We start from the raw sequence: 15,744 nt of genomic DNA, 5'->3' as shown, positions 1-15,744 counted from the left end.
AATGAAACCCAAAGGGTTAGGCTTCTTATAACATCCAGGTCTATAGTCAACCCTGTCTTTTCCTGATATCAACGAACATGTAAAACAAATTAAACACTCAGAACAACCACCAGTAAAAGAAAAATTTTTTTTTTTTTTTTTTTTTTTTTTTTGCTTTGACGTTGTCTCCCACGTTTGCAAGGTAGCACAAGGAAACAGACGAAAGAAATGGCCCAACCCACCCCCATACATATGTATATACATACGTCCACACACGCAAATATACATACCTACACAGCTTTCCATGGTTTACCCCAGACGCTTCACATGCCCCGATTCAATCCACTGACAGCACGTCAACCCCGGTATACCACATCGCTCCAATTCACTCTATTCCTTGCCCTCCTTTCACCCTCCTGCATGTTCAGGCCCCGATCACACACAATCTTTTTCACTCCATCTTTCCACCTCCAATTTGGTCTCCCTCTTCTCCTCGTTCCCTCCACCTCCGACACATATATCCTCTTGGTCAATCTTTCCTCACTCATTCTCTCCATGTGCCCAAACCATTTCAAAAAGAAAAAATATAATACTTTTTACTTCATGCTTCCCTTTCTTTCTTTATTGAGGAAGCACCAGGAACAGAGCCTTCAAGAGAATATCCTTGCTTCGCTCTTCCTGTTCCTATTTTTGGAAAGTGATAATACAAGGGAGGAGCTTTTCCAGCCCCTTGCTCCTGCACCTCTTAGACCTCTTGTAAGACATGCAGGAGATTGATGGGTTGTACCATTTCCTCTATCCCCAGCGATATTGATTCACAATCAAATTAGCCTTTTTTTGGGTCCTGTCTCTTCACAGGTTTCTAGGAAAAAATTTATTTCTTTAATGACATTTTGGGGCAGTATACTTTCTCATTTTATGCCTCATCCCAGTTATTTCTGCAAATTTAAATCTGTTTGATAATGGTAATATGTAATTCTGCTATAAAAGGAAATCTCAATACATAATTCTATTTTTGACAGGTACCTGTATTAGATCCAAACATTCTGATATACAGGCTCAGTAGAGAAAAAAGAATACAAATGTAACAACTAAGAAATTAATGATTTTTGAAGTGGAATAACATACAAGTAAATGGGCTCACATATGGCCATGATTCCAGTAGTCATGAAGTTCAAAGGTAATAATAATTCAGTGATCCAAAAAATCTTACCATTCTATGTCTACTTTACTAATGCAACAAAAGATAGGAAAAAAAATAGTTTTATGTAATCAAACTACCATGTACATATTAATGATTTATTAATATCATGCTAACAACAACCTCAAGTATAACTTCGTTGTAATCACAAGAACATACTGTGAAGGATTATTGCACATTAATGTCTATGAAAATGCACTAACTTTTTATATATGGAACACTTAAGCAGACTGCAGACCCAGAATTGTATATAATAAAACTCAAAGTTACTACTAACTCAAATATCACATACTGAATTACAGCCCATACTCTTAGTACTAGCAATAACTAAATACTGATGTAGAAGGTTAATATGCAAAAGAGTTGAATCACAACTGAATTGTTACTGTTGCATTCATATTCTAAAAAATAAGTAAAAATCCCTTGTACAAAGATCTGATTTGTCATTTAAGGTATCTTAGTTCTCTCAATATCCTGTCAACTCTTACTTCTGCACATGATTCAGTCATCTGAGTTACCTACATTTAAAGCACCAAATGAGGCCATGTGTACTTGAGTTATTCCTCTCCCAATATCATACAGTCACTGCAAAAAGAATCCAGTGACTACATTTCAGAATAAGGCTTTCATACATCATGTTTTGTTACAGAATAAATTGTGTAACACACTTATGGCAGGGGTACCATATATCTAGCAGCATGGAAGTCAGATAGTATGATTTGTTACCTCAGTTACCCTGTGGTATTGAGAGTGGAGGGATAAAACTTTTGCTTGCAACAATTGTGTTAAGTGATATTTTTGCTACTTCCTGGTGATATTTTCCTCTGACGGTAACTAACCATGGGCCCTATGGGGTTGTACTCTTACATCGAAGCAAAGAAATGTGTCAGAAGTGAGATTTCAATACCTACTGAGAAGGCCTAGAAGACCAACAAGATGCTCTTTTTTTTTTTCTTCCTTCTAATGTCATTCCACCCTGTAAAGCTGGGTTTGGTTGACGTAGGAAGAACAGTAAGGTGACTGATAACACGTTGAAAAACTCCTCTAAATCAGGTTGTCAGCTACCTTGCTGGTTTTCCTAGGTTTAAATTTAAGAAAGGTTTTCAAGGAGGGCTGACATTGAAAGGAAGGGGAAAAAAAGAAGTCTGGATGGTAAACTTGGCTCTCCCAGTATGTTTCAATGTCTCACTTGTTCACATTTTCTTGCTGCTAAACAAGAATATAAGACAACTTATTAGTTAGGTACTGGATGAGGAAAAATAACATCAATAAAAATTGCAAGAACATAACTGAACTTAAGGACAGCAGGAAGTTGCATTCCTCTACTCTCATAACCAGGGATAGCTTTGGTAGCAAATCATGTTACATCTGACTTCTTAGACTATACTGTGCTGCCAGACCTATGATATTCAGACCATAAGTGATTTACTATAAAAAGATTTGTTCTGCATACAAAACCAGATACATCAAAGCCTTATTTTCAATGTTAACTGTTGAATTGTTTTTGTGGAGACGGTATTTACATGAATAAATGAAGATTACTTATGATGAAATATAATACAGCACCTTTTAATTGTCTGAAATAACAGTAACTATGGAGTGAAAAGGTTCTTTTCTTTAAACATACAGGAAGAAAAACTACTTTTATTCCTTTTTCTTTGGGGATTACAATTCACACCATCAATAAGTAAAAAACTGATGAGTATAATCACCTTTAACTATGATAATAATATCTTTGTTTTCCTGTACATCAAATCAAAAAATCAACTGTTGACTAAAATGATAATGTGGACAGTGTGAATGCCAAAAAGTACATAAGTATCAAGACAAAATAAATCTAAACAAATCCACTGGTCCAAACAATATCTTCCTAAAAATAATGAAAGAAGCTTGCCTGCAATTACTTTTCCTATCACCAAAGTACTCAACAAATCATTGGTGGAAGTGTAAGTATCTGATGACTTTTCATCACAAATATTAATGCCTTAGAGACAGAATTTGCCAGGAGAATCCTAAATTTTGTGAACAAAAACTGGGAAATAAAATCAATTCAAAGAAAGACTACCTAAAGATTAAGAGGAATTTGGCTGCACTGGTTTTGTGAACAGTAATATAGAGGATGAATTCTAATCCAGACATGCAAAAATTTGCACTTTGGTACCAGAAATGTAAATCAAGAGTACAAAATGCATGATAAACCTCTATAAGTTAAATAAAAAGATCTTGGTTTGAATACCAGTAATGAACAGCAGTATGGTAAACAATAACTTGCTGCAAACACTAAGGCCAACATGATGTTAAGTTTCATAGTTAGAAATGGAGACGATGATACAAAGGAAACAATACTCATCCTCTACAGTGCCTTAGTTAGACCTTATTTAGAGTATGCTATTCAGCTTTGTTACCAAACCTGGTCAAAGATAAAGAGAAACTTGAACAAATTAAACAAAAGCAACCAAATCAATCCCTTTGCACAGACTCCATGGTGATCTTAAGGAAGTGTTCAAAATTCTACATAATTCTGTTAATATTTCATACAAAAATTTCTCCACTTTTGACATAGACTCAGTGACTAGTAATAATAGCATGAATATAAAAATTAGATATAACAGCTGAGGGGAAAATTTTTTCACATGTAGAGTGGTGGTGTACTGGAATAAACTACCTCCTAAAATAGTAAACGCAAAAACTTTAAATACCATTAATTCAAGGATAGACAAATACTTTAACGACATCTCTTTTCAGTAAGAAAAGCACATTCTTATTATATAATCTTTGTTTCTTCAGAATTTAGCCACAAAGTAGATGTCATCTTTTCTCAGTCCTCCCTTTCCTGTAAAATTTCCATACCAATATCGTACTTCAATATCACAGGCTATTCTCTTCATGTCTTTTTCCTGCTAGCAGTTGAGATGGAGGGAGAGGTGGGTGGGGAAGTACCCTCTGCTTTGCTGTCCTATTTCAACCACTATATCTAAATCTATATAGACAGCGTCATTGTGGACTATCAGGTCTCCTGTTATATTCTTCCCTTGTACTCCCATGAGTATTATCTTAATACTATAATCAGGCATTACCGGACTCTGTTTGCCTATGGTAATGCCATAAGTGAGAAGTCACCTACAGTGAGTTTGTATCAGTAGAGTTCAATCTCATTGAAGAACTTCACACTCCATGGGAGTCCATCCATTCCCTGCTACTGATTGTAGTTCAGCCTTGAAGCTGCAGAATCTCCTGCAGAAGGGGATCTGAGGTTATATACCAATAATACTATAACGGCAATAAAGGCTAAGAAGCAGCACTAAAGTTCTTTAGTTATGGAGACTGCTGCTGTGGCCACCCATTTGAGGGAGTCCCAGCTGGAACAGGTACCAGAGATGTAAACAGATGAATATATAGGCAACAAAACTATCAATAAAAATTCTCTGTGAAACTAATCACATTTCTGATTTGTTCACACTAACCATTCAAGGAAATTTGGTGTGCTTGTGGTGCATCATATCACTGACCTGGTGCAAAAAAGATTTCTTGTATAATCCAATGGCATACTGTAACATGCACTTGATTAGTCTAAAAGTGAAAAAATTATTAAGGTGCCTTTAAAAAAATATCAAAGCCCATGACTACCTTCTCTCTTCACCTATTTTCACTGACATGGCACAAGCAAAACATGCACCAATCATGGCCATCTTAGAAGAAAGGACAACATGGGAAGTAAAAGAATGAATCTGGGGTTATATACTAATAATACTATAACAGCAATAAAGGCTAAGAAGCAGCACTAAAGTTCTTTAGTTATGGAGACTGCTGCTGTGGCCACCCATTTGAGGGAGTCCCAGCTGGAACAGGCACCAGAGATGTAGACAGATGAATATATAGGCAACAAAACTATCAATAAAAATTCTCTGCGAAACTAATCACATTTCTGATTTGTTCACACTAACCATTCAAGGAAATTGGTGTGCTTGTGGTGCATCATATCACTGACCTGGTGCAAAAAAGATTTCTTGTATAATCCAATGGCATACTGTAACATGCCCTTGATTAGTCTAAAAGTGAAAAAATTATTAAGGTGCCTTTAAAAATATATCAAAGCCCATGACTGCCTTCTCTCTTCACCTATTTTCACTGACATGGCACAAGCAAAACATGCACCAATCATGGCCATCTCAGAAGAAAGGAAAACATGGGAAGTAAAAGAATGAATAATTCAATAAGAGCTCCTCAGGTGTGTGCAGACCTGACTCTTCATGGAAAAAAGATTATTGGGAGAGGGGACAATGAAAGAAAGAAGTTTCTCATTTTCACTATTTGAGGGAAGAAGGGGCTATCATCATGGTCACATCTAGCATGGATGGTCTCCACACAGGTATTGTGGGAGGCAACAGCCAGATGTGAGTCATGAGCCCAAGCATTAGTGGTAGGGGCATGTACAGAGAGCTCATGAGAGGTGTGACCAAAATAATACCTGCAAAATAAGGAGAGGGCAGCAACATCATGTTGGACAGAAAGGGATGGTTGGAAAAGAGGTGATCCCCAAAGGATTAATGAAATGGAAGGCTTCTGATTACACTCTGGCCAGTAAATGGGTGGAGGAAGAAATATTCCAAATATTTGAGCAGTACTCGATCGATACTGGAGTGAATAAGACACCTGTAAACATGAAATAACTTTTCAAGAGAATATGTTATGACACTTATACAACACTCCCAGCTTTTGAGGATATTTTGTAATGTTGATTATATGGAGTTTCCAGGAGAGAATGGAGGATACAATAATGTTCAGCATGTTTGTGATACTGCAGAGATGGATTGTGGGGTTTTGAAATTGGTCCGAGAGAAACAAGTGACACAGAGAAAGAGATAAGTGGAAACTGTTTTAGCACTTCTGAAGTTAACTAGATGTCTGCTTCCAAATCTTGAGACATTACATAAGTCTGTATCAAGAGAGGAGATGTATTCATTATAAGAAAGAGAATAATTATCAGAAGGGAGAGGGGAGGAAAAGTTAGTTCAATTACAAAAAGTGGAATCATCAGTGTAAGTGAATAGGGTTAGATGCCAGTTAGAGATAATTCAAGGAAAGAAGAAACATAGGTGATTAGACAGAACTCTGGGTACACCACTGTTGATAAAATATAAGGTCCAACTAATTCTATCATGACTACTGCAATGGACTAGCAGAAAGAAGTAGAAAATCTAAAGGCAGGAAGTTTTATGCCATGTCCCACAGATATTGAAAGAATTGACTAAATCCTCAAGAGATGAAGACCACAGATGAGTCACATAAGAGATCATCAGTACACTTAGCATTGTGAAAGCCATGTTACTGATGTGAGAGAAGGGAATACAACTCTATGTTTGAAAAAATGGGAGTCAAGGAGAGCTTCGAAGACCATGGAGATGGCAGGAGTGATATCAGTTATTTTGGGCAGTGATTAATCTTGCAGTTTATGATAATACCCCAAGGACTACTAAAATCATTGGTGATCCCCATTCCTCTCTTACAATGAGTCAAAATCATGTACCAATACTGAGTACAGTGAAGTTTACAATGTTTTTCTGTGATATTTCATAGTGATATACTGTAATACTTACCTAACATACAAATTCAATTAAACATATCAAATGAATAATAAAAACTGCAACTTTGCAAATTTAGATAAGAAGGTAAGTTTACAGGTTGCCATAAGAAATTCCTATATTTGCGTAAATATTTTTCCATCATCTTACAGAAACATATTGCAATACTCTCCATTGAATATTATGAATTCAACAATGAAAGTGAAAGAAAGTACAACCCTATAAACAATGAGATACTGTTAGAAACAGTAAAAAGCTTCCAGAACAGAACAGCCAGTACTCACAACCCTAGTCTCACCTACTAACCTTGTGCCAACAGAGAATCCGAAAAATCAATGTATAATTTGGCATACTTTCTAAGTAATATCTTTTTACAACTAGCATACTTTCTAAGTAATATTTCTGTACAACTAATAAAAAAAAATTACGATTTGATAAACAGTGCTTGACTGTGTGTATGTTACATAATGGCTGATGTTAATACCATTGCTCATGCTGACAATTTCATACCAAGACTCTGCCAACATTCTTATGGAAATTCTCAAGTATCTGAAATCAATTATGTGTCCTATGAATGTTTTCATAGTTTGGCTCATGCAACACACAGGTTTATGTAGGTTCACAACATGATTTCCAAGTCTTCCTGGGAGTATAACTTTTGTTTCAACGACTTTAAGAAACACATATATAAACAAATGTACGCATGCCTGAAAACAAAAAAAGATTTGTTAATACTATCTTACTTTCCTGAGAATTCTTCCCATATACAAATAATCTTTATGACAGAATCACATCAATTAGATTTAATGAAATAGTGAAATATTGCCTACTGAGCTATGTATGCAATCAATGTAGCTGAATGTTGGCAAAGGGTACTGATGTGTTCCATATTAAATGTACTTCTTTATGCTCCAGAACTATCTTTTATGGGTCTCTTGCAGTGCTCAAGAAGCTAACCATGTCCACTGGACAGGATCACAAGTCAACATTTGAGGTTGTGTGTTTTTCATGGTGGAATTAGTGCAGGGCAACTGATATGTTCAGTGTCTTTACTGTGGAAGTTGCATCTTAGGCATGAGGAGTCTTGTGACAAGATGAACTGTTGTTTGTAATGTTTAAAATATGGGTGGTGTTCAGCACAGCCAAGAAAATGTGACAAGAACATGTCTCAGGAATGTAGTGTCAAAAAGGTGTATGCCCCATAGAGTAGTGTTTAAAAATGGGATGAAATTCGATGTGCAGCGCTTGTCAAGTTATCATGATGTAAATACCACATGTTTTCTTAATGTGCTGTTTGCTTGTCTATGTACCAACAGCGTGTCATCAACAAGCAACAACTGTGATTTCTTTTGTCTTAGTAGGAGTGGTAAATGTGAATGCAAGATGTATTTCTTTATGCTAGCTGATCTAAATAACAATTACTCTCAAAATATAAATTAAGTTGCTTTATAACCATGAAAACACTATACTCTACATTGTATACTTTGTTTTATGCAAACTGAGAAAAATGTATAAGGAAAGCAGGGATACAAATGTGAGGAAAGGCCCTAAAGCATTTGTGAAAAATCAGTTCTGTGCTGTGTCATACGTTTCACTCAAAAATGTAAAGATAGTATTTTGTTGGGTATACATATTGTGTAAAAAGAAAACTGACAATTTAGTGTTTGTATATAATTTACACATCTGGCACCTAAAACTATAACAAGGCTGATTCTGAATGAAGACTTTTAAGGCAACTGAGATAAATTGCAAATGAATTCCCTCCTAAAGAAATTAAATCATACCTCATCTGTATCTAAAGAAATAACAACAAATATGGGATTAAAAGAATATTTTTCTTGGAAAGTTCTAAAAATCCAACCTCATAATGAGATTATGTGGTATTATCGGTGAACAAACTTTTCAATTTGCCAGCAATCTACATACATGTTTTCTTAGTTATATGGTTGCTTTTAGTATGGCAATTTTAAATCAGCAGTTAACATCTCTCTCATCTGATGTCACAATGATACTACCTTTACATTCACATACAAAGTTTACTTCCTAATTCCTATATACTTTAGGTGTGGCCATTATATCTATTCTTTTATCCAGAAATTGGCATCCAGAAAGCTACAAAAAATATCAAATGTTTCAGCTAAATAACACTTATCTAAAATCACTATGAGGTGATCTCACTTGAAGCCAAGGTGCAACAACTTGCGCATGTACTTGGGTCCTTCCCAGTATCCACTGTAAAAGGAAAATTAGGATCAGCATAAGAAAATTCAATACTGTAATAATGATTATCATAACAATGGTGAGTGGACATAAACGGAATCTTCTAACTGACAGGAGCTTGTGGATGCAAATGGGCTGAGAGGGGCAGCTGGTGGGATATCTGATCAATTCTTAGTGGAGGTAAAGGTGACAGTTTGTAGAGGTATGTGGAAAAGTGGGAATGATGGGGTGTGTGTGTGTGTGTGTGTGTGTGTGTGTGTGTGTGTGTGTGTGTGTGTGTGTGAAAGTTAGTGAGCTTGGAAAATAGGATACCAGAAGACACTAGATGAAGAATGCCAGAAGGTTAGAGTAAACAAAACTAAGTGGGTGGAGGAGAAATAGGATGTATTTAGGATAGCAGTACTTATATGTGCAGGAGAGGTGAGCGGCATGTAGAAGGTGGGTTGTGGGCATGTGAGAAAGGGTAGTGAGTGGTGGATTGAGGAAGTTGTTAGTCAAAGAGAAATGAGAGATGTATAGGCATTGGCTGCAGGGAAGGAGTCTGAATGATTGGGAGTTGCACAAGAAGTGGTAAGAGGTCAAGAGGATGGTGTCGGGAAAGAGAAAGATGGCACGTGAAAGATAGGGTGAGCAAATATTGGCAAACTTCATATAGAATGAGAAAATGGTTTGGAAGGAGGTGAAAAGTCATGGAGACTAATGCTGTGGCCATCCCCCTGAGGGAGTTCCAGAAAGGAACAGAGATCAGACATATAGATAGATAGATAGATAGATAGACAGATAGATGAACGGAACCGTTGGGGAAATGGATCTAGACAAAGAAGAGATAAAGAGCAGTTGGGCTGAATATTTTCAGAGATTGATGAATGTGTCAGATGATAATGTGGGAGATGTGGGGTGTTTGGTACATACAGGTATGTGAAGTGAAAAAGTCTTGGCAAGTGGTTTGGTGAAAAGAGAACATATAGAAATGTCTTGCATATGATGAAAATTGGGAGAGAGGCAGGAGCGTATAGGATTGCAGTCAATTTTTCAAGAAAGGGGGTCACAGTACTAACAACTGGTCAGTTAGGACTTTTAGTATATTATGGCTCACTGTGAGGATTGGCAGAATACCTACATAATTTTTTTTTTTTTTTTTTTTTTTGCTTTGTCGCTGTCTCCCGCGTTTGCGAGGTAGCGCAAGGAAACAGACGAAAGAAATGGCCCAACCCACCCCCATACACATGTATATACATACGTCCACACATGCAAATATACATACCTACACAGCTTTCCATGGTTTACCCCAGACGCTTCACATGCCTTGATTCAATCCACTGACAGCACGTCAACCCCGGTATACCACATCGCTCCAATTCACTCTATTCCTTGCCCTTCTTTCACCCTCCTGCATGTTCAGGCCCCGATCACACAAAATCTTTTTCACTCCATCTTTCCACCTCCAATTTGGTCTCCCTCTTCTCCTCGTTCCCTCCACCTCCGACACATATATCCTCTTGGTCAATCTTTCCTCACTCATTCTCTCCATGTGCCCAAACCATTTCAAAACACCCTCTTCTGCTCTCTCAACCACGCTCTTTTTATTTCCACACATCTCTCTGGCCCTTACGTTACTTACTCGATCAAACCACCTCACACCACACATTGTCCTCAAACATCTCATTTCCAGCACATCCATCCTCCTGCGCACAACTCTATCCATAGCCCACGCCTCGCAACCATACAACATTGTTGGAACCACTATTCCTTCAAACATACCCATTTTTGCTTTCTGAGATAATGTTCTCGACTTCCACACATTCTTCAAGGCTCCCAGAATTTTCGCCCACTCCCCCACCCTATGATCCACTTCCGCTTCCATGGTTCCATCCGCTGCCAGATCCACTCCCAGATATCTAAAACACTTCACTTCCTCCAGTTTTTCTCCATTCAAACTCACCTCCCAATTGAATTGACCCTCAACCCTACTGTACCTAATAACCTTGCTCTTATTCACATTTACTCTTAACTTTCTTCTTTCACACACTTTACCAAACTCAGTCACCAGCTTCTGCAGTTTCTCACATGAATCAGCCACCAGCGCTGTATCATCAGCGAACAACAACTGACTCACTTCCAAGCTCTCTCATCCCCAACAGACTTCATACTTGCCCCTCTTTCCAAAACTCTTGCATTCACCTCCCTAACAACCCCATCCATAAACAAATTAAACAACCATGGAGACATCACACACCCCTGCCGCAAACCTACATTCACTGAGAACCAATCACTTTCCTCTCTTCCTACGCGTACACATGCCTTACATCCTCGATAAAAACTTTTCACTGCTTCTAACAACTTGCCTCCCACACCATATATTCTTAATACCTTCCACAGAGCATCTCTATCAACTCTATCATATGCCTTCTCCAGATCCATAAATGCTACATACAAATCCATTTGCTTTTCTAAGTATTTCTCACATACATTCTTCAAAGCAAACACCTGATCCACACATCCTCTACCACTTCTGAAACCACACTGCTCTTCCCTAATCTGATGCTCTGTACATGCCTTCACCCTCTCAATCAATACCCTCCCATATAATTTACCAGGAATACTCAAACTTTTTTTTTTCTTTTTTTTCAAACTATTCGCCATTTCCCGCGTTAGCGAGGTAGCGATAAGAACAGAGGACTGGGCATGTGGAATATCCTCACCTGGCCCCCCTCTGTTCCTTCTTTTGGAAAATTAAAAAAAAAAAAAAAACGAGAGGGGAGGATTTCCAGCCTCCCGCTCCCTCCCCTTTTAGTCGCCTTATACGACACGCAGGGAATACGTGGGAAGTACTCTTAATCCCCTATCCCCAGGGATACCTCTGTAATTTGAGCACTCACTCTTATCCCCTTTGCCTTTGTACAATGGCACTATGCACGCATTCCGCCAATCCTCAGGCACCTCACCATGAGTCATACATACATTAAATAACCTTACCAACCAGTCAACAATACAGTCACCCCCTTTTTTAATAAATTCCACTGCAATACCATCCAAACCTGCTGCCTTGCCGGCTTTCATCTTCCGCAAAGCTTTTACTACCTCTTCTCTGTTTACCAAATCATTTTCCCTAACCCTCTCACTTTGCACACCACCTCGACCAAAACACCCTATATCTGCCACTCTATCATCAAACACATTCAACAAACCTTCAAAATACTCACTCCATCTCCTTCTCACATCACCACTACTTGTTATCACCTCCCCATCTGCGCCCTTCACTGAAGTTCCCATTTGCTCCCTTGTCTTACGCACTTTATTTACCTCCTCCCAGAACATCTTTTTATTCTCCCTAAAATTTAATGATACTCTCTCACCCCAACCTACATAATGCTATTACATAAAGGCAAGGGGGGAAACATAATGTTGGAATTACAAAGGTAAAACGTTACCGAGTGTAACCTGGTAAGCAATATGGAAGAGTGTTGACTGGCAGGATAGTTGCATACAAAGAGCATCAGACTGGGGAGAAACAATGTGGTTTTAAGTGTGGTTGAGGATGTGTGGATGCTTTGAACAATTTGTTTGAGATACAGCAATGGAAGGATTTGTACATCACATTACTGGACCTACAAAAAGCTCACTGTAAAGCTGACACAGATGCTTTGAAGGTTTCACGATTGTATGGCATGGGAGGAAAGCTATCAAAAGCAATGTGGAGATTTTATCACGAGAGCAGGGTATGTGTTCAAGTAGTAGAATCCGTGGATGAAAGATTCTTTGAGAAGGTAGGTTTGTGGCAGGGGTGTATGATGTCATAATGGCTGTTTCATCTATTCATGGACTGAGTAGGGAGGGAGGTGAATGCTCTGGTAGTAGATTTGAGATAGAGGTTGTAGAAGATAGTGTCTGAGTTTGAGATAGTGTGCAATTATAATTACCTATGTGTAATGTAAGGGGAGAGAGTTTTACACTCATGGGGCCCCATCCCTTAAACACTTTCTACAATCATAAAACCTTTTAAATTTATGTATTATTACATGTGCATTATTACATGACAGCTAGAGACTGAGTGTGAACGAATGGGGCCTTTGTTGTCTGTTCCTAGCGCTACCTCGCACACATGAGGGGGGAGGGGGTTGTTATTCCATGTGTGGCGAGGTGGCGATGGGAATGAATAAAGGCAGACAGTATGAATTATGTACATGTGTATATATGTATATGTCTGTGTGTGTATATATATGTGTACATTGAGATGTATAGGTATGTATATTTGTGTGTGTGGACGTGTATGTATATACATGTGTATTTGGGCGAGTTGGGCCATTCTTTCGTCTGTTTCCTTGCACTACCTTGCTAACGCAGGAGACAGCGACAAAGCAAAATAAATAAATAAAATAATAAATATTCGCATGGGTGAAAGGAGAAAGCTGATATTTAAAATGAATAAAAGAAAGGTTTATCCCAGGGGATAGGGGAGAAAGAATACTTCCCACAAATTCCCTGTGTGTCATGAAAGGCGACTAAAAGGGGTGGGAGTGGGGGCTGGAAATCCTCCCCTCCTGTTTTTACTTTTCCAAAAGAAGGAACAAGAGATGAGGGCCAATTGAGTATTTTTCCCTCTGAGGCTCAGTCATCTGTAGAAAGAAACAGGCTGGTTAGAGTGTGAATATCGTAGTGGAAGGAACAATGAGCTGAAGTGAAGGTGAGGTGAGGAGGAAGCAATCGTAAGTTCCTTCAAAAGCGTGTGAATGCAAATGCAACGATGGATACATTTGATGGTAGAACAGTCCTAACAATGTTGTATGGATGTACGGTATGGGCCCTCGATCAAAAAGTATGGAAAAAGGTGGATGTGTTTGAAATGACATGTTTGAAAAAGATATGTGGTATGAGGAGGGTTGTTTGTATAAGAATGTTAGGAAAACCTGCCTACCTACAAGTACTTATAATGAGATTTTTCATGGTGGCAAGGCTAGCACGTTCACTCACCACTTAACTTGTATGTTGACAAATGACATTTCTTCCAATCCCATAATCTTGTCACCTCACTTGTCTTGCTTGTACAAGGATATCTTTTCAACAGGTACTCCTCTGGCACAGTTATCTATTCTAGGTTCATCTGGATTTGTCTTCAACCACAAGTCTAAACTTCTTTTGAATGTTTCCGTAGTCTGTCTATCTGTATCTCTGATGCCTGTTCCCTCAAGTATAACTCCCTCAAGGGGTGGCCATGGCAAAAGAGTTTCCATATCTAGTGAACTCCAGTGCTGCTTCTTAGCCTTTAGTGCATCACCCTCAACAGGCCACAGACAGAGGGCAACTCTAGCGCAGTATGTGCAGATGCTCCTACCTAAAAATCCTACAGACTAATTCTACCTAATGCTCCTGCCTAATGTTCCCACATACTATCATACACTCTTCTTGTAAACTCCCAATCTTGCATTCTTTCCACATGCCCAAACCACCTCAAGATATTAGGTTTCACCAATTCTATCACTCTGCAATTCATTCCCTTTGCATTCCCTGCCATACCACATCTCTCATAATAAACACAATCATTTCTTTCTTCATTCCATCTAGTCACACCACATGCTCTTCTCAAATAGCTCATTTCCAAAGTCTGGAGTCCTGACCTCTGTGACTTACTCTATGACCATGTTTTGGCTGCATAGGTTAGGGTTGGGAGAACTATGCTGTCCCTTAATCCTCTCTTTGCTTCCATATTTACAACTCTAACCTTCATTATTCTATTAATGTACCCAAGGACTCATCTACTCTGTACTGCTCTCTCCCTTATCTCTCTCCTTCCATATCACCACACTTACCCATGACAGCTCCAAGATACTTAAATTCCCTCACTTCCAGACACCCCCCACCCCCAACAACATCCAAAGCACAATTTGAACACTTTCTTCTTTCACTCTATATGGTTTTGCAAAAAGCTATACTTTCACTCCTTTTCCTTTCAAACATCATTACTTTACTTTTACTTGCATTTACCTTCAATCTCCTCTGCTTACACACATCATAAAACACAATTACAATCTTCTGCAACTCCTCTTCACTCTCTGCAAACAACACAGTATCATCCACAAACAGGCTTGCCACAAGCCATCATATCTCTACCACACTCCATCTTTGCACCCCTTTTCCCTACTTTTGATTTAATCTCTCTTATCACTCCATCCAATAGTGGCATCATACAGCCCTGCCTCACACCCATATGTATCCCAAAACTTGCTTGCCACTAGCCATCATATCTCTACCACACTCCATCTTTGCACCCCTTTTCCCTACTTTTGATTTAATCTCTCTTATCACTCCATCCAATAGTGACATAATACAGCCCTGCCTCACACCCATATGTATCCCAGAACTTTCACTCGGCTCTCCAACCACTCCTACACATGCATTTGCTCCTCTATAGGAGGCTTTTATATCATCCACCAGTTCTCCCCCTATACCATATATCACTTAACGCATCCCACAAAGCATTCCATTTGACTTTGTCATACACTTTCTCTAGATCCATAAAAGCTGTATACAACTTCAACAAAAATCTGATCCATACATCCCCTACCTTTCCTGCCATTATATAAACTACCTCACAAATGGTTCAAACCACAACTCTGTGATTTAAAGGTGAGAATACAGTTTGCCTATTAATATACTATAAACATATTTGTCACTGTTGCATCAATCTTCCCTGAAATGTGATTCAAGGACCTTAAAAACAATGTTAAAGAGACATCGCTGCCTGAACCAAACTAAAGCCTCTAA

The 15,744-nt window shown here is 38.4% G+C and overlaps 1 protein-coding gene across 4 annotated transcripts in view; it reads right to left on the bottom strand.

The window, feature by feature from the left end:
• Positions 1-1,264: 1,264 nt before the first annotated feature.
• Sqor (Sulfide quinone oxidoreductase) overlaps positions 1,265-15,744 on the bottom strand; it is a 125,628-nt gene continuing 111,148 nt past the window's right edge. For all 4 annotated transcript variants that reach the window (XM_071662837.1, XM_071662838.1, XM_071662836.1 and 1 more), the window contains exon 12: positions 1,265-8,994. In XM_071662837.1, the coding sequence (XP_071518938.1) occupies positions 8,937-8,994 (58 nt within the window). In that variant the 3' untranslated portion in view covers positions 1,265-8,936. The remainder of the gene's footprint in view (positions 8,995-15,744) is intronic.

Source organism: Panulirus ornatus, chromosome 6, assembly GCF_036320965.1.
Source record: "Panulirus ornatus isolate Po-2019 chromosome 6, ASM3632096v1, whole genome shotgun sequence".
Taxonomy (NCBI): domain Eukaryota; kingdom Metazoa; phylum Arthropoda; class Malacostraca; order Decapoda; family Palinuridae; genus Panulirus; species Panulirus ornatus.
Note: the sequence above shows the minus strand (reverse complement) of the source record. Positions and strands in the feature narration are given on the sequence as shown.